This window comes from Egretta garzetta, unplaced genomic scaffold, assembly GCF_000687185.1.
Source record: "Egretta garzetta isolate BGI_Z169 unplaced genomic scaffold, ASM68718v1 scaffold369, whole genome shotgun sequence".
In the NCBI taxonomy this organism is placed as follows: domain Eukaryota; kingdom Metazoa; phylum Chordata; class Aves; order Pelecaniformes; family Ardeidae; genus Egretta; species Egretta garzetta.
The window spans coordinates 2453058-2474925 of record NW_009260837.1 but is presented as its reverse complement, the minus strand read 5'-3'; the positions used below and the strand labels follow the sequence as shown (position 1 = coordinate 2474925).

Sequence of the window (21868 nt, the reverse complement as noted above, 5' to 3'; positions counted from 1 at the left end):
TCACTAAACTATTTGATTTCTTTTTCTCATGGGAGAGAGAGCTGCTGCACCCATATGTACTTATGTTTTTGTTAACTCTCTTCAAAAATCCAGGCTGAGCTTAGATCTTGCACCTTTCATTCAGGAAGAAAACCAAAGGAAATACGGGTGAATTTAGCCTGACCAAAGAACATAAGATTGGATTTTAAGATTTTATTGGAAATGCAACCCTGTCCTTTGAGGGAAATTTTTCCCACTCAGGTCTAAAATAGAACTACAGTTTGCTGAGCACTTTTAAACAGAAGCATCTTTATTCAAATCTTCACCTGTTACAGAATTCTGACAGTTTCATTAAAACTGACATTAAGGAAATGTAAAATATTTCAATAGCTTTTTTTCAACACTGCTTTTTTATATGTTTGGATTGTGGATTATAACATTTATAGAAACAAATTAAAAATAAGTCTTTGTAATAGTGATTATGTGTAGCATCTTGAACAAACCATAAGAACTATTAATGTTTTTCAATATGCCAAACCAAAGCCAAACAGCTATTTTTGAAATACCATTCTGGAAAGGTTTTTCACTCTTGGGCCCACTTTGCCTGTAACCTTACCAGGCTCCTGATGGAGGCAATGGCCCTGGCCTGTCCATAACAGACCAAAGATGCTTCAGGGTGTTTCTATGCAGCAAGTCATTGAGATCCATGTAAGCATGGATGAGCCAACTCCTGGAAGAGGAATAGGCAAGACACTTTCTCAGCACAGTGCAACGCTACTCAGCACAGCCAGTTGAAAGCTTCCTCAGATACTCTAGCAGAGTCTGGAGTGTGATCAGGCTAGGTAAGGACCCAGCTGGATGTGGTCCTGAGCAACCTGCTCTTGATCTCCAGAGGCACTTTCCCACCTCAGCCAATTCTGTGATTCTGCAATATATCATCACTCACTCCCACTTTTCCCTGGCGCTTCAAATATTTAAGTACTTCACCACATTTCATGAAGCAGATTAACCCAACATCACCATGTAAAACTGCCAGATGCGCTTCCCAGGGCAATTCCCCCTCCTCTCCATCCTTCTCTGCCTTTGGCTTGTAGCAAGGAACCTTGGCAGTCCTGTTTTTATCCCCTGCCCCTCTTGATGGTGGCAACGCCCTCCACCTCGCTCCAACGATGCACAGAGCAAGAGCTGTTTCCCAGTCTGCTGCTGCCGATGCAAAACGCAGGGTCATGGCAAATGGGGGAATGGCTGGAGCTGGCTGAGCGGCACCGGCATTCAGGCTGCCACTGCTCTTTCAGACAGTCCTTTTCCAGATAGTGTAATGAGGAATAAATTGGGACCTGGATGAATGCTCAATAGGAGAAGGGTGTAAGAAGCCATCCCTCTCTCAGTGGTGCTTTCGCCTGGCCCTCATTTCGATTGCTGATTCCATTTAAAGTTTATCTTTGCCCTGCGGTACTGGTAAGCAAGGCTGGCAATTCCCTCAGTCTGGCAGCCTCACTTTGCTGCCCTTCTCTTGAATGCGAGCGTTTCCTGTTAAAAGGATTCCATTTAATACCCTGCAAATTATCTGGGGTGGTGCAGAGCGATTTATTTTGTAAGCCTTATGCTGTGGATTGAAATTGCTTTTCCTCATCTCGGCACGTGGCAGCGGGGAGCGCAGGCATGGGGGTTGCAGCAGCCACCACAGCACTAAACCACAGCGGCCACAGGCTCTGCTGGCACCCTGATGCAGGCTCTGCTTGCCAGAGGGTAAACCTGCTCCTGGCTCCTTCTGGGGGCAGGAGGCAAAAAAACCAAGCAGGCTTTACACACATACACAGCTGTTTGAAGAGGCTCAATTCTTGAAAGAAAACAAGGCTTCAATTTGCTTAACACTGTCTGAGGGAGAGAAAAGGTTAGACCTGCCCTTCTCACTTGGCGTTCATACCCAGAAAGATGCCCAAGTGGCAGTCCCGGGTGCAGGGTGAGTAATTAGGAATCCTGGCACTGACGCTGGGTGCTTGCCCAGGCCAAGTGATGGCAGAGCAAAGTCACACAAGGAGATAGTGCTGTTGTATGCTTCACCCAGCCTGTTTTATAAACCAAAAATTATCAAATCTGGAGGAAAGGAATCCCCAAACTTCCTGTTTTTTCCAAAAGCAAAGCTGCCTCAGAGTCATCTCAAATTAGAAAGAGGATACAAAAGAGCCAACTCATTTGTTTGATGTAGTTTAGCAAAGAAATCCACTGCAAAATGCAAAACTCAACATTTTCTTTCATGACTAAATACTTTCCAGCAAACAAAGGAAAGGAAGTTTAAAACTATATGAAAGAACTCTCTTTCCTCCTTCCCCTACCCTTTTGCTTCCCTACCACTACCTTTATGTGAATAACCAAAAGCCCCAGCCACAATTATACCCCATAGCATAGATATAATTCAAACAGACGTTAAGAATCATCCAGCAGAATGCATTCCCACATTATTTAGCAGCATTCAGAAGAGGATTTGGTATGGATATGAATAACGAGAGCAGCTTATAATAGCTAAAATAAATTTGTCCGGATAGAAAGCTTCATGCTTCATGGTTTAGGTCAATCTCTAATTTCTAGGGATTAGAGTGAATCTTTCAAAAGGGTAGATTATGCTACTGCTCCTTTCCCTGGAGTTCCTTTGACTGTCTTCTGAAGATCTGCTCTTAGTCACTGCCAGAGGGAAGGTATTGCATTTGATCTGTTTGATTTCATAAGGCAGTTCTTGCTTCTTGATGATTTGTATTCAAATCGGCCAGAAAGGTTAAGAATGGGAGAAATAAAGTAATATCATTCTTACTTTAGCAATAGAAGACCAAGGCTTGCACACTTTGTGGCCTTTTTCAAGGGCATTTAAAGAATTCAAGGGCAGTGTGGGACGTGGTGGCAGAGTGGAGAGCAGGAGGGAGCAGCTCCATGACCAGCAGGAACTGGCGTGAACTGGTGCCGCAGAAGAACTTGAAGAAGCAGAGTGATTCAGGCAAGAGCAAGTGGTGGGAAGACAGGTTTTTGGTCACTGCCCAGAAGCAGAGGGACTTAGAGATCATGCACCAGAAGCAGAAGATGGCCAACAAGAAGAAAAAAAAATTAAAAAAAAAATTATCAACAACCTGGACGAGGGGCTTGAGTGTACCCTCAGCCAGGGGGGTTGTGGCGTCTCCTTCTCTGGAGATATTCAAAACCCACCTGGACGATGTCCTGTGCAACCTGCTCTAGGTGAACCTGCTTTAGCAGGAGGGTTGGACTAGATGATCTCCTGAGGTCTCTTGCCATTCTATGATTCTCAGCAAGTTTGCAGATGACACTAAGATGGGTGGAAGGGTTGATCTGCTTAAGGGTAGGAAGGCTCTACAGAGGAACCTGGACAGGCTGGATCAATGGGCTGAGGCCAATTGTATGAGGTTCAACAAGGCCAAGTGCCAGATCCTGCACTTGGGTCACAACAACCCCATGCAACGCTACAGGCTTGGGGAAGAGTGGTTGGAAAGCTGCCTGGCAGAAAAGAACCTGGGGGTACTGGTCAAAAGCTGACTGAATATGAGCCAGCAGTGTGCCCAGGTGGCCAAGAGGGCCATCCTGGCTTTTATCAGGAATAGTGCAGCCAGCAGGACCATGGAAGTCATCCTTCCCCTGTACTTGGCACTGGTGAGGCCACACCTTGAAGCCTGTGTTCAGTTTTGGGCCCCTCAGTTCAAGAAAGACATTGAGGTGCTGGACCGTGGCCTGAGAAGGGCAATGAAGCTGGTGAGGGGTCTGGAGCACAAGTCTTATGAGGAGTGGCTGAGGGAACTGGGGTTGTTCAGCCTGGAGAAAAGGAGCCTGAGGGGAGACCTTATTGCTCTCTACAGCTGCCTGACAGGAGGTTGTAGCAAGGTGGGGGTCGGTATCTTCTTCCAAGTAACAAGCAATAAGACAAAAGGAAAGGGCCTCAAGTTGTGCCAGGGGATGTTTAGATTGGATATTAGGAAAAATTTCTTCACTGAAAGGGTTAATAGGCACCAGAGTGGGCTACCCAGGGAAGTGGTCGAGTCACCAACCCTGGAACTATTTAAAAGACAGGTAATTGAGGTGCTTAGGGACATGGTTTAGTAGTGGACAGGTACGGCTGGACTCAATGATCTTAAAGTTCTTTTCCAACCAAATGATTCTATGAATTTGTGGCAAAGTCAGACCAGTATATTCTTTTGATAGAACAGCACCCTTGGTTTTAGTTTTGTTCCAGAATGAAAATCACAAAAAAGATGGCTTATCTTGAGACTCCCAGAATTCATCAAATTTTGGTTTTCAATTAGGATGCAGTAGTTGCCTCACTTGTTACTGATATCACTTCCAGAATGTGAATAGCTATTTGGACACTCATTTAAAAACACAAAAGTGATGGAATCTGAGATTCATGTAATGGGCACAAGAGATACAGAATGCTGAGGAATAAAAATATGTTTGTGACTAATTCATTAGAGAAACTCCTCATGGAAGATGTAGTTGATCATTATTTCCCTGTAGTGTTGTGAAAATTAGTATCTGCCTGGGTTATATCTTCCCTGTAAATGAAAAGAGCTCAAGAGAAATGGAAGCTTCAGCCTTGCTTTTAAGAATGTGTAAATTTGGGGGGTCTGAATAGCATAACTTGCTTTTATCCTAGATCTTTCTCAGTGTTTCTGTTCTTCAGGCAGAGTTTGAACAAAATTCCACACTGCCTGGGCCAAGGGTATCTGCCCACAAACTCATCACAACAGGGAAATAAATTCCACACAACCCATTTTATTAAGATAGTCTCACTATCTCATTAATTAATTTTTTACCAAATAAAAAAGTAACATAATTATTTTTTCATTGGTTGTCATGTCATTTTAAATGACCTCTCTTATCTCAGCTTTCTCAGCCTGTAAAATGTAGTTAATACAACTAATCTAGGAATTTCTGTGCCTAAAGCTCTTTCATAACATGACATGATAGTACAATCTAAGTTGTATCAAGTATCCAAAATGGGAAAATTTTTTCCATTTAAGATGCTAGAATAAAAACGAGCCCAGAAGAAAGGAAGAACACACATTTTTCTGCCTCTCTCCTTTTCATTGTAAGAGGTTTTAAAGGTGAAGCTGAAGTTGACACAATATTTTTGTAACAACTGAGCTACATAATGAATGTCTCATTGAAGGACGGATAAACGCTTCCAGATAGTTGATGAATTTTGGTTTATAATAAAAGTTATAAAAATTGTATTTGAAAACAGGAAAAATATTTGCTGATCCATTCTTCCAAAATCTTTGGATTGCACAGCTCTCTTCACTTGTATCTGCTTGGTTCAAACATGGGACATGGGCTATTCAGCCTTATTATCATGCAAAACTAGATGGAGTTTTATAGAAGGAAAACCTCAAAGTAGAGGAGGTTTCCAGCCCCTTCAGTGTGTGAGAAAGCATAATCAGTGAGCTTCCACCATGCACAATCTGCACGTTTGTCAATGTAGAGGAGGGCCACAAAAATGACCCGAGGGCTGGCGCACCTCTCCTATGAGGACAGGCTGATACAGTTGGGCTTGTTCAGCCTGGAAAAAAGAAGGCTGCGGGGAGACCTGATTACGGCCTTTCAATACCTAAAGGGGGCCTATAGGAAAGATGGGGAAAATCTTTTTAGTAGGGCCAGCTGTGACAGGACAAGGGGTAATGTTTTTAAACTAAACCAGGGTAGGTTTAGACTACATATAAGGAAGAAATTCTTTACAATGAGGGTGGTGAAACACTGGAACAGGTTGCCCAGAGAGGTAGTGGAGGCCCCATCCCTGGAAGCATTCAAGGCCAGGTTGGATGGGGCTCTGAGCAACCTGATCTAGTTAGCTCACTGCAGGGCGGCTGGACTAGATGACCTCTAGGGGTCCCTTCCAACCCAAAACATTCTATGATTCTATGATAACAAGGGCAAGGAAGGACATTTCCCCTCCCTAAATATGCATTGCACCAGCCTTGAGGTTTCAAAACCAAATTAAATTCCCTTCATTCTGGTCTTACTGTTGTAAAGAGTGGCTGCAGGCTGCTATGCAGCTGACATTTGCATTGCCTTACACGGACACCAGTTACTGAAGGGTCTGTCTGGTTTGGTTCTTCAGCCAGTGTTTTACCAGGGTTAAGGGCTGACAGGTATTTTCCAAATGATATACAGGATATCTGTTCACAAATAACAAAATACCTGTAAAGTGATAGATGCACAGGTGCTTTTACCTCTGTATATCCTGAGCTGAGGGTCAAACGCATGGGCCTGTTACAAGCTTATCCCTGCTATAAACCTCACAGCAGAATGACTTGAAAATTTCAGGGGCAAAATAAACAAATCAGACTGACAGAATTGGAGAAAAGCAGCTTAAGAGGAGCTTGTCAGCACAACCTGCTCCCTTTTCTAACCTGGCAGCAATTCCCTCTGGGTTCCTGCCGTTCTCCCATGCATTTCCCTTCCAACCCTCATTTCCCTATGGAGCTCCCTCAGCCCATCCGATTTTGAACATCTGCTGGCACTGAACTCCTGCAACTCTCAATCTGTTTCCCCTTGGCTTCCTTCTTCCTTCCAATTCATCTTTCTTATTTTTGTCTTGGTGAGACTTCCCTCCTTCTCTCTGCCTTCCTGCTGCTATCACCATTTTCATCTCTCCGCCTTCTGGGTGACGCCAGACTGACTCACTGGTGAGGCGACCTGGGCGAGTGAGTCCCCCTCCCCAAGGCAGACGCATCTCTCTGCTAACACCCTACCACCCAAGGGGCAGGCCAACTCTTCTCCCCCAGGCTACTGGCATCCCTCTGCTTCCCCTTTGGTTGTTCTAGTGTTCATCTGCCCTGAAATAAGCTGGCTGCACAACCTTCAAAGTGGTGGGAAACGAACCCAGAGGAAAACAATGAACAGTTTTCTGCCAGTTCAGTGAGTTAAACTGGCTGACTGAAGTAGGATGCTGCTGTAGGAGGAGGTTTAGTTTTCTTGCCTCTATATCTGTAGTCCATAGCATCAGGGTCATATTGTAGTGAAACAACTGGGTGTACAGGTGAGGTGAAGGAAGGCAGGTAAAGGAAAAAAAGCACATGGAATTGGGGGAACCACCAAGCCTGCATCACCTTAAGCTTGACCAAAAATGTTCCCCTACGTGGGATATATTCCACAGGCTGAGAATTACTGCAGTCTTGTACATATAGGACCAATACGTTGCTGCCTCAACTCAGGTCTTCCCTCAAGAGAGTGTGGCTGCTCTTGCTCATTCCTGCAGACAGCTCTGCCCAGGCTGAATAAGCCCAGGAGCATTATAGCCACCCAAGCTTCTGTCTGTGGGAACGAAGAGAGGACTTGCGTTCCCCTACCTTCAGCTAAGGGTTCTTGAGATGTAATTTTGTCCTTCATCTCATCAAAAGGCCACATAAACATAAATACCCATGTTAATTACCTTATAATTCAGGTTTAAGGTGGAAGAAGCTGAGACTGCAGAGGTTAAGTGACATAGGCCTACAAAGGCAACAGTCTGAGATCAGCCTCCATCTCCACTGTTTGTCAAGAACCAGAATTTTAACTCCTTAGTTGGAAGAAATGCTATTAAAGTCAGTGGGGTCTAATGTCTTAAGCATAAAGGCTAATTTTGACTTTAAGCTCTTCCATTAACTCTCTGAGTAGCCTCAGATAAGCAATTTATTTTTCTAATGTAAAACAATAATGGACAACAGTACTCTGACAGGCACATCAGTCTTATTCCTGTACAAATTGGAAACCTAATGTTGGGAAAAATTAACCAGGGGAAATAAAAATTAATAAATAGAAATAGGGGACTGATTTTAGAAAAGTACATCTAGAGTAGAATAAAAGGGGTTGGGGAAGTCAAATGTACATCTGTCTCAAGGGACACTTTTCAGGTTTGTTATCCTCCTACACCTTTCCTGCACAGAAGCACAAGCTTATAAGTGACATGTAAATACATAACACACTGATTTTCTTCCTACTTCTTCAGGTTTTGAAGTATTGAAATTAGACTACGCTATTCCTGATTCATGTAGTGTAAATGAGAGGAATTCAGTCCTGATATCTGACCTGATAGATATCTGACCTGAAAAAAATTCTGCATGTTTCCAATGCAGCTATCTGCCTTATATTCCTTATGTCATGTAATACCTTCTTGTACCAACAGGCAGGCAGGCAACTTGTCAGCAATAATAACAAACATACACAGATGTTATTGTTAGTGTAAAGTAGTTGTGCTTAATTCCCTTCTTTTCCTTGATTTTTTTGAGGAATCTTTTGTAGTCATCTTATTCCATTCCTGTACGTCTGCAGTTGATAAATTATTTCTGTTCACTTTAATCCATTTTTTATTATTCTTCCAGATCTTTTTATTTTTCTGGTGTTGCTGAAAATAAATCTTTTCAAGAGTTCAGCAGTATATTCAGAGGGATGTTTTGAACAGTATGGGTGCTTCTTCTAGGAGTTAATGAATTAGAAAATAAGGAAATAGTGGTTTGAAATTAGTTAATTGTCTTACCTTAAAAAAAACCATGTATTAATGAATGCTGCTAACTAAATTGTCGTGTATTGGTTTTGACATATTCCCCACTTGAGTTTTCATGCTGTCTCTTTGTTTCTAAGCTGAGTGCATGAGCTGTGTCCTAATGCACCATGGATCTGCAGCCCCATTTCCTATGGAAACAGGGCTTCTGCAGCCAGCTCCTGGGCTTGTACTCTGAATTTTGAATCTGTTGACGGATTTTGACAGAGAGGTAGAAATCCCAAACACAACCAAGTTCCTACAAGCTTCAGTAAAACAAGTTGTCGAAACATACAGAACATATGTACAACATACAGAAAGATTTTCTAAGTGACTGAAAGAAAGGAACATTATATATGCATATGTGGTCAGACATCGGAGAACCCAAGTAGAAGAGAGACCATATGAAAATATATCTAAAATAGAGATAAGCTTTAGTCAAATCTCCTTAAAAACCAAAGTCAATCAGCCAAGAAACATAAATCATTGCAAATCAGACTTCATTAATTCTAGGACTCACCACCATAATTGTTTTCTTGTGCCAGCTCAACACATTCTCATTTTGTTTCCTTAGATGACCTTACATCTATAGCCAGTGTATTTTTATTACAGTTTATTCTCAAAGCAGATTGTCCTGCAGCTGCACTTTTTCCCAGGCTCCTGCTGGTTTCACCTCTACTGCATTTCCAAATATTTATTTTGCTTACAGTGAATCAAGCTCTATCTAGATTTTAATAGACTGGTAAGTCAACTGAATCAGCACTGTGTCCATGAATAGGACCTATGGCTACATCTGTATTAGTAAATTAAGCATGCCCAGGAACATTTGCTGGCACCAAGGCAAGCTGATGCAGAACAGCCTGCATCCATACTATTGAATTAGCTTACCAGAACAGGGTGGCTGAACGCAAACTGCCTATGGAGAAGGACTCCTTCCCCGTGCTGTTCCTGAGAATTGCTTGGCAGTGTGTTAGCTGGGGTGTTTGTACCTTTGCCAAAAACATGCCAGGCATCATCCTAACAATTTCATAGTATAAATAATCAAGCTCCAGTGCCTGGGAATGTCCCCTGGCCCTGCCTAATTAACTGTATAACATGAAACTCCTACATCCTTATCTTCGGGCAGTTTGTGTGTGGCCATCTCTGCTTCCAGTGTGCCAATTCACTGCTCATATGAGCTGGGCATAATTTATAAGCTGAGCATATGAGCTGAGCATCCCTAACCTGCTCAATTTAAAAAAGAATAAGCTCAGATCTTCTATTTAAATGAATTAATATTGTTTTGACCAAAACAGAGAAGCTGCATCTCATATAATCATCTCATCTGAAGGTTATAAGGGACAGGATTTCCAGTAGGGAGGCTGAGGAAGCAGGACAAACCAAGGCAGTCATGTGAACAAAACTGATCCCACGTAGTCCTGAAGCTCCGGGTTCTCAGTGGTCATGCTTTTTTTCTTGTAAAAGTATAAATTTCCTGTATTTTTCAGTGCAGTGATTTTAATATAAGGCCAATAAGTACTGAATTGTTTCTGCAATGTATTATACATCTTAATTTCTCTTTGGTCTCAATCAGAAGTCTTACCTGCTGGGAATCTCTGTTTGGATTTGTTGTTTTCTAACCTAAGCCAGGTTTTCTTCCCTCCTTCGTTCCTTCCTTACTTCCTTCCTTCCTTTCTTCCTTCCTTCCTTTCTTCCTTATTTCTTTCCTTCCTTCTTTTTTTCCTTCCTTCTTTCTTTCCTTCCTTCCTCCTACTCCTTCCCACAATACAAAATATATAGCTAATCCTTCACTCCTTTTAAAAGCCACAGTCCAGAAAAGCACCTAACCACATGCTAATCTCAAGTGAAGAGGCTACTCATATGCTTGAAGTTATGCAAGTACTTAAGTGCTTTTGTAGATCAAAGTCTGGATTTACTGATGTGTATCTGAAGATCAGAGGCTGATCCATTACTCCAGAACACCTTGGAAATAGGTTTTATGTTTGCTTCTCTGTTTGCATTCCTCTGAGATTTTGGTAATGAAGGGAACTATTTATTTTCTCACTACTAACTTTCTCAACTGGAAAGCAGAAATCCTATTTTTAGTAGTACATTATTCTGCCTCAAAAGGGAGAAGAGGGAAGGATGGAAGTTGCTTATGAATATAATATACTTTGGATTAAGATATAAGGCTACTTTTTCAAGGCTTGATTTGTTACAGTTGTTAAAGAAACCTGCTAGGGATGAAAGGAATTCGAATGAAGGCTCGTGGCACTGCAGTGCCTGTGCCTGCATCAGGGCTTCCACTCTTCCAGGAACGTTTTCTCAGGGCCTTCCTTCTCAGTAGAAAAAGCCATGAACTCCTGAAGCTCATCAAGCAAACCTCAGCTCAGGGAAGATTTTCTTCTTTTTATTAATTTGTTTCCATAACTTCTTGTTTATCTTATTTGTATTTTAGAAGTTGTTTACATGCTTTAAATACTAACTTGTCTTTAATTTTATTCTTCAAAACCTCAGTTAATTAAAAAGAAAACTCAACTACAAAGCAAAGAATTATTTCACAATCACTCAAGCCCATATCTCTCCTCTCTTCTCTGAGCAGCAGCTCATAGAAAGAAGTAGAACTGGCTGATCTGTGGGAGAGGTGAAAGTAAGAGAACCTGCTCCCTTAGAGCCTTGCCTCTTACTTGGACACTGTAGGAAGTCCTCAGTGAATAAGCCATGGGACCAAAATTTTTCATGAAGCTTGGAGCCACAGAAAACCTTCCTTGTGAACCTTCTGACTTTCCTGTTGGGTTGGAAATCCACTGGGGAATTAATGGGGACATACCCCTGGAACACTGATTGGAGAAGAATGTCCCTATCGCTTCCCCAACTACTCAGGAGGTGACATTCATTTCCGATCAGGATGCCTTCTCTAGATGGACGCTGGTGGTTCAACATCTTAAAATGGGCTTAAAAGTACTAATCTGCAAGTGATCTATTAATCCTCCTCTTCCTGTCCCTCTTCCTCTGGTGGCCACTTTCATTATGTATGCTAAGGCTCATGCCAGTCTACTGGGAAGGTAGCTATATCGTTTGTCCAAAGGGAAAGAAAAATCAGTCCTTTTCCAGATGCCTTCATGCTGGTTCTTTGCTTTTGGGAGGCGACAGTCCTCTCTGTCCTCTAGATCTACTTTAGTTTAGCTCGTGACTTCTTAGCACAGTAACTCCCATTTATCAGACTGTTGTAATCGTTGCGATTCTTGATGGGATCTGCATTTGCAAAGATGTTGTATTTGAGAACAGGATGGTTCTGTCCATACCAGGATCTAGGCATGGCCAGATAAGAGACCCAAGGCTTTGTCCTCTAAACAGCCTCTTGGTAGGTCTCTTGGTAAGGTCTTGGTCAGTGCAGAGCTGAGCAGGTGGGAGTCACGGATGCTCTTGTACCTTGGAAGGGACTTTGCTTGTTTGTGGCAAAAGAACAGCTAAAATCCAGTTTGGAGGACATGCTGCAATCATCCCATAAAGCTAGCAAGATCTTTTTCAATAAGTGGGGAAAAAGTCTTTAGATCAAGATACCTGATGTATGATGGTACAACTCAGCCTGGGAGGTAAAAGGCTTAATGAAATGGAGGCCAAAAGAGCCTCAAGGAAGAAAGCTCAGGGAGAATCAATTAGCACTTTCCAGTCATCAAAACCGAACATGTACAACCATAGCTGTTCATCACAGTTGAATCTATTCTCACACAAGCAAATACATGGGTGGTGAAAGTAAATAGCTGCATTACCTTAAGTGCCTCGTAATCATCCTTAATTATGAAGATCAGCCATTATTACTATTATTATTACTATTAGACCTGTTAGACATAACACTGGCTTCAGAAGGATTTGAATTAGGCCTTAAAGTATCCCAAACTAATATGGCACTGGCTCATAATTTCCATCTCTATTTTCTGATGCTTTCTTTAGTTCTGCTTTACCGTAGTAAAAATATAGTTATTCTAGTGGAAGGAATTTAATCTCTCTATTTCAAACTCTGCTTTTGCTCAATCACTAACAAAATTTTATTGTGTCTTGTTTGTTTTTTCATTTCCATAGTGTTTGCAACAGTCTGCATAGAAGACCCTGACAGATTTAAACAGTTTCTATAAGAGCAAAGATCTCTCCCTAACATCATTATGCTAATGCTTTGTAAGCATAGCACCTATGGGAATTTCATGTTGTCAGGGTTTTTTCTAAAAGGCATGTGTTATGCCAGTGTATAATATACACTGTCTCTGCTGCAACATTAAACCAAGGGAGAGAACAAAATTTAATCCAACTTGCAGAGCAATTATTCAAAACTAAATTGTGCAGTTACTTTCAGTAGAGATAAGAGCAAACCAAAACTCTGGTGCAAACCAAATTCCTGACATTTTATTTCACTCACTACCTTTCCTTTTCATCACTATGTATGCCTGATCAGAGCAAATCTGGTCAGGTTGTCCCTTTACCTCTACAGAATCTGCTTTCTTTGTTATGACAGACTTTGCCAAGAGGCATTAAATGACTTTCTATTATGGACCAGGAACATCTTAATTACATGTCCTAGGTCCAATTTTCCTTATATAGAACTGCCCACACTCCCAGTCTTCCTGAAGGCAATCCAGGTTACAAGTCCACTACTCCTTCAGAAGGAATTCCAGGAGTTAAAACTCAGGCTCTAATTTACTATGCAAAATCTGTGATTACAATGCAAGTTGCTGGCTTCCTGAGAGCACAGTCCAGCTCTTTCATAATGGGGATTCTATGTCATAGAGTATTTTACTGGGAATGTAAGCACTTTAATAAGAAAAGGATTGATTTTGCAACCGGCACAAGATTCTAATGATTGAAAATAATGTATTGATTTTTTTTTTTAAATTAAAGCCGTCTTTCTATTCATAATGGAAGGTCCTGCCCTTCTTGAGATTTATCACCATAGGCCTTGGGTGAAGCTTGCAATTTTGCTCTTACACAGTCAACATAAGGGAAGGAATAGACTATTAAGATGGATGGCTTTTTTATTTTATTTATTTAAACCAGGTTAATGTTGGCTTTTTATGTAGACAGAGAAGCGTGGGCAAGAAAGTCTTGGGAATTAGGTGGGAATATATACACCAAAAGAAGTAAAAGCCTGAACTCTCTCTCTGAGTATTCTGTACTCTGGGTACAGCAGGACTTGAAAGTAGTCCTTCAGGTCCTTCAGGATTGAGACTTCATGCTTCCACCTCCCTGCCCACAGCTGTGAATGTCTGCTTGGAAAGGTAGGACTCAAAGCATAATCCTGAAACAAGTCACACTGTTCCAGTGACCTGGCTGTGTATTTGAAAGCACGAAAAAGGAGGCAGAGCACTGAAATGCAGGTGTCTTGTACTGTTACAAACATAGACTTGATCCCTCCATGGCAAATTTGCCGAGTTGCAGTAGTTTGAGGGGTTTCTCTGGGCTGACGGGTTCACAGGTGCAAGGTGTGAGGCTTCAAGGACAAATTCCCCAACTGTGATAATGTTTTTTGACCCGCAGTAATCCACAAGGAGATGGTGTCCCTTTGCCACTCTTCGTCGTTATTTTTGATGTACAGCATTGGGGTTTTTTAAGCCAGTATTATTATTTATTATTAGTAGTATTATTATTCCATTTCTTATTGCTTGTTTTATTAATGTACAAGACCTACTGCCTAGCAACAAGTGGCTTTAATTTTTTAAAAATATAAATTAAAAAGTCCCCATAAATTAACATGCCATCCCCAAGAAGTGGTGGTACTAAAACCATCACTAACCTGTCTCTAGCTGGTGATTAAAGGAAGGGACAGAATAATAATCTGCCTAAAGCAATGCAGCAGCAATTGTCACATGTATCACATTGAGCCTAGGAGACAGGAAACAACCTATGGGAAGAGGAATCTGTCTTTCTGGCTCAGGAAGAGTGATTTCAAGTCTGTCCAGCCTATCTATGTTAAGAGGATGCTTTCCTTTATTCTGCAGGCTGGTAGGACTACGTAAAGATACTTTGTGTTTGACACTTGGTATAATCTGGATGGTTGTGCCCAATGCTAGAAGTACCTAGACTTCAACCTTCCTGAGCAGAGTGCATGGGCCAGATTTTCCCTCTGGTGTAGAGCAGCTTCATTGAGGCAGGGAACGAATAAAAGCCAGTAACTGGATAGCAACGGTGGTGGAGCCTCAGGGTGCCTTGTGGTCATTTCTATTCCAATTGTACTCACAGTCATTGTGCCAACAACCCACAGAGATGTCCGATTTGTGTTTTTACCTACCTATAACTTTAAGGCTTGATCCAATGTTCACTAAAGCCAGTAGAAATCTTTCTGTTGGTTTCAATGGAGTTTGGCTCTCACAGTGCTTATGCAAATCAGAAATGTTCAATCTACGCTCTGCAGGCCATGTGCAGGTTGTTAGGATAATTTATCTACCTCACGGCCTGCCCCAAACCTCCTTCTTTCCCTGGAAAAATGTTCCCTCCCCGTCAGGTGATCGTGATTTAGAAAGAGGGCAGCCAGGAGCAGGCAGGCTGGATCGCTGCAGAGGAAGATGTGCCTGCCTGGCTTCTCAATTTTTCAGGGCCGTCTGGTTCCTACCTGTGTTCTTCTACAATGTGTGCAAAGACAGTCACGTAAGCATGAGCATATTAAAACCATGCATGTAGCAGCAAGCCCACAGGAGCCCCATGAATAGCCTCTGCTCCATAGAACAAGGTATGTTCCCCTCCCTGCTGGAAGAAATGGGTCCCACATGATCACAGTCATCATATCACGCACCCAGGCCCCAGAGAGCGTGCTGGGTCAGAGGGAAGGAGGTGTGCAGCTTTTGCTGGTCAGTCTGCGGTCAGAGGAAAGGAGGTGTGCAGCTTTTGCTACTCCTGCTGTAACCAACTTTCCATTCTTTCATAATGTAAAATTCTCCCTGGGTTGCAGCCCAAGACTTTCAGGAGGCAAAACCACTTGCTTAATGTCATGAAGAAAGCAAGTTGCACTGCTAAAATGCTGGCAGGCGTTCAAACCCAGCAGAAAGTTTAGAGCTGCATGAAAACGCAACACACAAAAAATCATGTGAGCAGCACTTTTTGTCTGCTGCAAGTAGTCTGTGTGCATTTGGGAAACTTTTTGCTATTATACAACAAAATGTTGTTTAAGAAAAGAAGAAGGAAAGTGAAAGAGCATTTTCTTAAAGGGAGACCACCTGGTATGAACATGGCCATGGTTGTTAGCTTTGGCAGTAATTAAGAGGGGGCAGTTATTCAGCGGTCTCGGCTTGTTGGCAGTCTCTGCTCGGTGCCTATTGCTCTGGTGTTCATAATCACTGACCAAGGACACGCAGTAGGAAAATTAAGGGTTTGAATGGGTTTGGAAAGGACTGACCTGCTTTGCTGTCTCTGGAGTCACTCTTTCTAACAAAGATACACTGAGCCTGCTTAACCCTGCAAAGTACAGTTTACAGATACCTCCAACAAATTAGGGGCATTAGCCTGGTTAAATTAATTAAAGCAATGTTAGCATGCACAGACTGCTTCTGAGGCTTGGCTAGCTAGCTCAAAGCAAGCTCCTCGGTTTTATGCAGCTTAGACATACTTTCGCAGGGCTGCGTGGGCCTTCGTCACTGTCACACACTGAGCACTTCTTCTGTCTTCCAGTGCTAACACTTGCTGTCTTGTGCCAACACTAGCTAGTCCCTCTATAAAAACACTCAGTTGCACATTTTGTAGCTTCTGTAAGCCATGTTCTTGGCTTAGTCTCCAGAGGCTGCAATCATCTTCCCTGTCTCTCTCCTGACGTGTTAACCTCCTGTTGATTTTTACTTCTCCAGTTGCCTGCAATGCCTCCTTCTTGCTCCTTCATGCCAGGGAGTTGATAAGGATTCAGTTTTCTTCCTCCCTATGCTGTTTTCTCCCCCGATTAGGAAACTTGTAAGCTCTCAATTCATACTTTCTTCTGGACTCCCCCATCCCCTCCTCATGCTGCTTTGACTACGTTTGTCTCAGATGGATTTCTCGTGCCTTTTCTTCCCCCATATCAGAGTTCCAGTTTGACCTCGGTTCCCCCTCTTCTCTTCCTGCTCCCTGGCATAGTTTCCTTCATGTGTTTAGGTCAAATGATAGTCAAATCAAGCTTTGAAGTTCTGGCCAGGCTAGCTTTCTCTTTTGAGCAGGGATGTGCGTCCCCCTCTTCTCTTCCTGCTCCCTGGCATAGTTTCCTTCATGTGTTTAGGTCAAATGATAGCCAAATCAAGCTTTGAAGTTCTGGCCAGGCTAGCAAAAGAGAACATTTATTTGGCCATAAATTGCTGAGAGGTTTAGTTTTTTCAAATGAGCTTTCTCTTTTGAGCAGGGATGTGCTGCTAACCAGGGAGACATCAGCCAGTCCCAGGGCATCCATCAAGGTGGACAGCATGAAGAGTAACTGACGCCTGGGCACAGCAGTCACCCAGGTGCTGAATAAGGATGTTCTTGGATGTGCAGCCATAGGTTTTGCACACCCAGTAAATGCTAATTTCTTTCTGTGATTCATCTTTTTTGCCATGGTTGGCAAAAGGACCCTTGATTCTCTCCTCTTGTTTTTCCTTCTCCTGTGGAGCATCTTGGAAACAGGTCCCAAAGTTTTCGTGTTGCTTTAATGGAAACAAGATAACCAGCCCATGTAACGGGCAGTTTCCTGGCAGATTCCCTTTTCTTAAAAGTACTATCTGAGTTTAATGAGTTGAAACTCACAAGTATAATTAGCAAAAGGCTTAAGATACTACTCTCTGAACTTAATTGAATTTAATTTACAGTCTGAACAATTACATTTACATGTTCAAGCAAATGTTTGCCTTTATTTTAAAGTCTTCGTCTCTTCTTATCTTCCAGGCCTTAGTGAGGCAAAAGTTCACTCATTAAGCTTCATGGTACTAGGGCATCTGACTTGTCTTGGCTTGGAAACTGAATTTGTGAAATGTGACCCCTGAACATATCATAAAAGCTCTTCTAATGGAAAAAAATGTTATCAGCTTTTAAAATATATGTGCTTAAGCCTTAAAGGAATGCTGTGTAGTATTAGCACAGCAACCTGCAAGTTCACCAGAAAAAGGAAGGACGGGGGGGGGGGGGGCAGAGGTGTTTGAGTTTTTGTTGGTTTTTTAAAAATTATTTTTATTTATTTATTTCTGGTGAATTTCTAAGCTTATTGCTATGAAAGGCTGTGTTGCTTTAAAGTCTATTTGGTTTACTGTGTCACTATGGGAGTCTACTGAGAGAGTGTATAAATTTTATCTATATAAGACACAGGATGGTTTGTTTTCCTATGGCATCCCCTAACATACAGGTATTGCAGTTAGCCAAGAACATCATGCTTTACAGATCTTAATGTCTTGGGCAGAAATTCTCCTTTGCTAGCCAGAAGTCATGAAACCTAAGGCAGAAATCAGCATGAGGAGACCAGGCACCTGACTGACTGCAGCATTAATCTTCAGAACCCATTAAGGTAAATAAAGGTCCCTTCTGTTCTTTTCTGGACTTGGAGAGAAAATTCAGCAACAGTTGGGGACTTTCTCCAAAGCAACAAGAAGCCAACTATTCATCAGACTATGAAGTGTTGGAAAGGCATAGATGGCAAAATCCTGCAGTAGCAGGTGTAGAGGCTGAAGTTAGACCAAGTAGAGAAAGATGGAAGAGGTGAGAAAACCATCAGCCTGTGAGCAGCAGAACAGCTCCTGGTGCAGGCTGGTGGAGGAGGACACGCTGAACAGATTCTCTGCTGTCCTGTCTGCGCTCCTGTATCAATATTTTTGGAGAAAAATTGCTTCTTGAGAAAACCAATTAGAGAGAATTGAGTGCAAAAGCAATACAGTTATGCAGCTACAGGCTGTGCAAAGGCAACCAGAAGACAAGTTTTACTCTCAGATATTCCAATTTGGTCCTGCTTTGGCAAACAGCAGAAACCTGTGTTCTAAGCCAAACAGTAAAGACCGTATTCTGACTCCAACTTTTTCTCTTGCCAAAGCTGTAAATGGAGTCTTACAGCTTCTTCTTACAGCAAATAGGCTACTGGACCTCACAGCTGGCCTGGCCATATTTCTTGCTGTCTCTGGGTCTTCAGAGCTAGGAAAGAGTCTTTGTCCTCTTCCTGAGTGTCATGGGGAGAAATATCAATTAGCAGCTTCATGATTCCAAATTTGATAGTGGTCAGAAGCCCCAAACAGGAATCATCAAACTGTCACACCAGGCACTCTACAAGGTACTTAGTGTTTGTCTCTGGTAAAATTAGGGCAAGGTAAAAGTGATGTATTATGGTTTGAAGGAATTTCTCTTCATGTTTCCATGCTGCAACACACCTTTAGGTGCTTTCAGACTAGCCAGGCTGGGGGTAGCTGGCACAGTGGCTGCAGCACCAATGGCACAGGGCCGCCTCCCAGTGTGGACTCTGATGAGTAAAAGCACTAGAGATCATTTAAAATTTCATCCAGATATGATTGCAGGACCTGCAGCAACTTTAAAGCGTTGCCTGAGTATATGCCTGGAGCGAGTCCACACTGTATTACATAGTTAAAACTGCGAAATCCAGGCCCAAACGAAAGCTGATTTTGTCTGTGATGGGTGAAGGTGCTGTGATTCCTGCCGGTGTCTATGAGGTTTGGTTTTGTCAGTGGCTGACCAGGCCTGCAAATGTTCATACATTAAGTTGTCTCCTTTGATCATTACACCTGTAGGAAAACTGACTGGGGAGAAGCCCACAGACTCTCACTCCATGGTTCCACACAGCTCATGTTGTAAATACTGTTGTCTTTTATTACACTAGCATCAACATACAAAAGTGCTCATTTTAATTTGACAGCTCTTTCCAAATAAGCGTGCATGGGAAAAGGCCTAGTTCACTGTGTGGGGTCGACTGTGAGATTGGCCTTTTGGGAAACCATTTGGCTTCTGGACTGGCTGTTCTGCAGGTGCTGGGCTTGCGGGGCGGGGGAGCCCTGCTACCCCCCTTTGCAGGCACAGTGTTGCATGGTGCAATTTGCTGTGGGCTTTGTGGAGCCCGCCTTAGGGCTGTAAGGCTCCTACGTGTGCACATGGTGGCCTCCTTCCCCTCCTCTCATTTCAAACCCAGGAACACGTTTGCAAGTTTTTCAAGCTTCCCAGCCCTAGCACGATGGAGGGGAGGCACACTGGCCCAGTGCATTTGCTCACAAACACACGCGGTGCCCTGGGATGCCAGGGAGAGTTACCTGGGTGCAAGGACAGAGCCCTCGCGCCTTCTTTTCTCTCACACCCACACACCTGCTCGTGTGCATAAGGACGAAGCTCTGATCCCATGCCTGTGGCTACCCTGCTTCCTCCTGAATCACACCACCCACAAAGTAAGTCAACTTTAAAACTTGGCATTAAGAAAAACAAAAGTAGATTTTCCTGCTGGTAAATTAATCTGCCAAGGCAAACCCATCCCTTATAACATGAAACTTTAACAAGCTCTTGCATTGAGATGCCCTAATTTGAACAAGGAAAAGTTTGCAGAGAACTGAAACCTGACTTTTCACTCAGAGATAAGGCTATATACCTCTCCGCCTGCAAGCCCACGGGTATTTAAAAAAAAACACAAAAAAACCCCAGCATGTCTTTACATATTTAAATGAATTAAAATGAACCTGCTCTAGATAAAACATTCAATTCAGTTCCTTAACTGAGTTTCTAAAGGGTGAGTTCCACTACAAAAGAAACTTATTAAAGAATAATGAAGACTGTCAAAAATCATACGCTTAAAAGCTAGTAAATAACAAAGTAAGGCTTTTAGTCATCTTGACTGGACAAGGTGAGGTCAGAAAGAAACAGCAACACATCCAGCACCATGGCAATGGGCTTTTTATACTTCTTGTCTTCACCAATTTCTTTTTTAGGAAGAAGTCTTGCTTTTCTTTGGTCATACATTTTCTTCTGTTAATCGCTGTCTTTACCCTGACCCTCTGATACAGAAATTCCCTTTTATGCAATATTTTTATTTGAAGTGGTGTGTTTCCTTTTTCTTTCTTTTTTTTAACTGAAGCTGTTTCCCTCACTTAGAAGCACAGGCAACAGAATGAAAGAATAACATATTCTAAGCCATTGGTGAAATGCTTTTTCAAACAACTATATGTTGGATGGATCCTGGGGCTGTCATTATTTTCTTGACATTCATTTGTACTGAATCAGTTAATAAGTCAGATCCTATGTCATGTTAAACATTTTTTTCCTTGTTTATTTTCCCTGCATTAATAGCCATATTGTAATTGTACACAATGCCCTGAGCAAAATTTAATTCACTGGCACTGATTTACAACTGTAGAACATGTTCTGATGGGGATAACTGTTTAAAAAAAATCACTTTAAAAGTGTATGCAGACATAAAGAACCGACCAGTTGACATGTAGTTTTTGCTGTGTGGGAACGAAGTAGTTGTTAATTATTTTACTTTTGTTGTTATTCATTCCTTAGCATATTCTCTTTTCTTCTTTGTAAGTAGGCAAATGATCAATGGTGATCAGGTGCTGTTTCATCTTAAATACTGTTTGACAGCCTCAGGGTTAACAGAAATCTCACTGCAAAATGTTCATAAACTTACGGTGACAAGAGCAGAGGCTTGGAGTACTCTGCTCATCATGTAAGAATGCACCTGAAATGGAACTCAGAAGCCAGTAGTATCTGAACAATCAACACTGCATATGTTACCTTTTTTTTAAGTAAAGCAAATGGTTCTCCAGTGGGACCTTGCTGGGTAAACAACAGGTCATTAACGAAGACATCGGTGCAATTTCATGGAACATGAACTTCCGCCCCCAAATTCTTAATAATGAAAATCAAAGTATATTTTGTTATTTTTGATGCCCATAGCATCAAAAAAAAAAAAAATGGTCTTCAGTTACAGAGCCAGGATTTGATGGCCAGAGAACGCTGGAGGGAGAATAAGGGAAGGTTTTAATAAGAGGGAATGCTAATTCCTGTCTCTGGGACCAACATGGTGATATTGTTCTGCAGCTTGCAACATCTGTTTCGACTCCTCTCTTTTTCCAACTCTTTTACAGCAGCCAAGTAAATAGTAAAATACTTCTACTCTTACCTTAGTATCCTATGTCTAAACTAGCAAACCGAACATATTGTTCACAATGAGAAGCTATTCTAAAACTAAAAAGTTTTGTTTTAGTCTAATTCTGACACAGCTGAAGATTTTTGGTATAAAGCTCATGCATAACAAAAAAAAAGTATATTTAACATAGGCCATCTGTAATTTCTGTGTCAGTAGTGAGCTACATAATTGTTTTGAAAATATACATCATTCATTATATATGAATACTTATTTAACCAAAAAAAGACATCATATAAATCATTTCAACAAAAGTGACCAACCCAGTTTTGGCCCTAATGAGTGTATGAGGT

The 21868-nt window shown here is 42.0% G+C and overlaps 1 protein-coding gene across 1 annotated transcript; it reads left to right on the top strand.

Moving 5' to 3' along the window:
- Window positions 1-2860: 2860 nt before the first annotated feature.
- On the top strand, window positions 2861-16892 carry LOC104133605 (small EDRK-rich factor 2-like). The gene is made up of 2 exons (XM_035902435.1): window positions 2861-3117; window positions 16821-16892. Exons 1-2 carry the CDS (start codon window positions 2905-2907, stop codon window positions 16890-16892), a joined length of 285 nt encoding a protein of 94 aa, XP_035758328.1. The 5' UTR covers window positions 2861-2904.
- Window positions 16893-21868: the final 4976 nt, after the last annotated feature.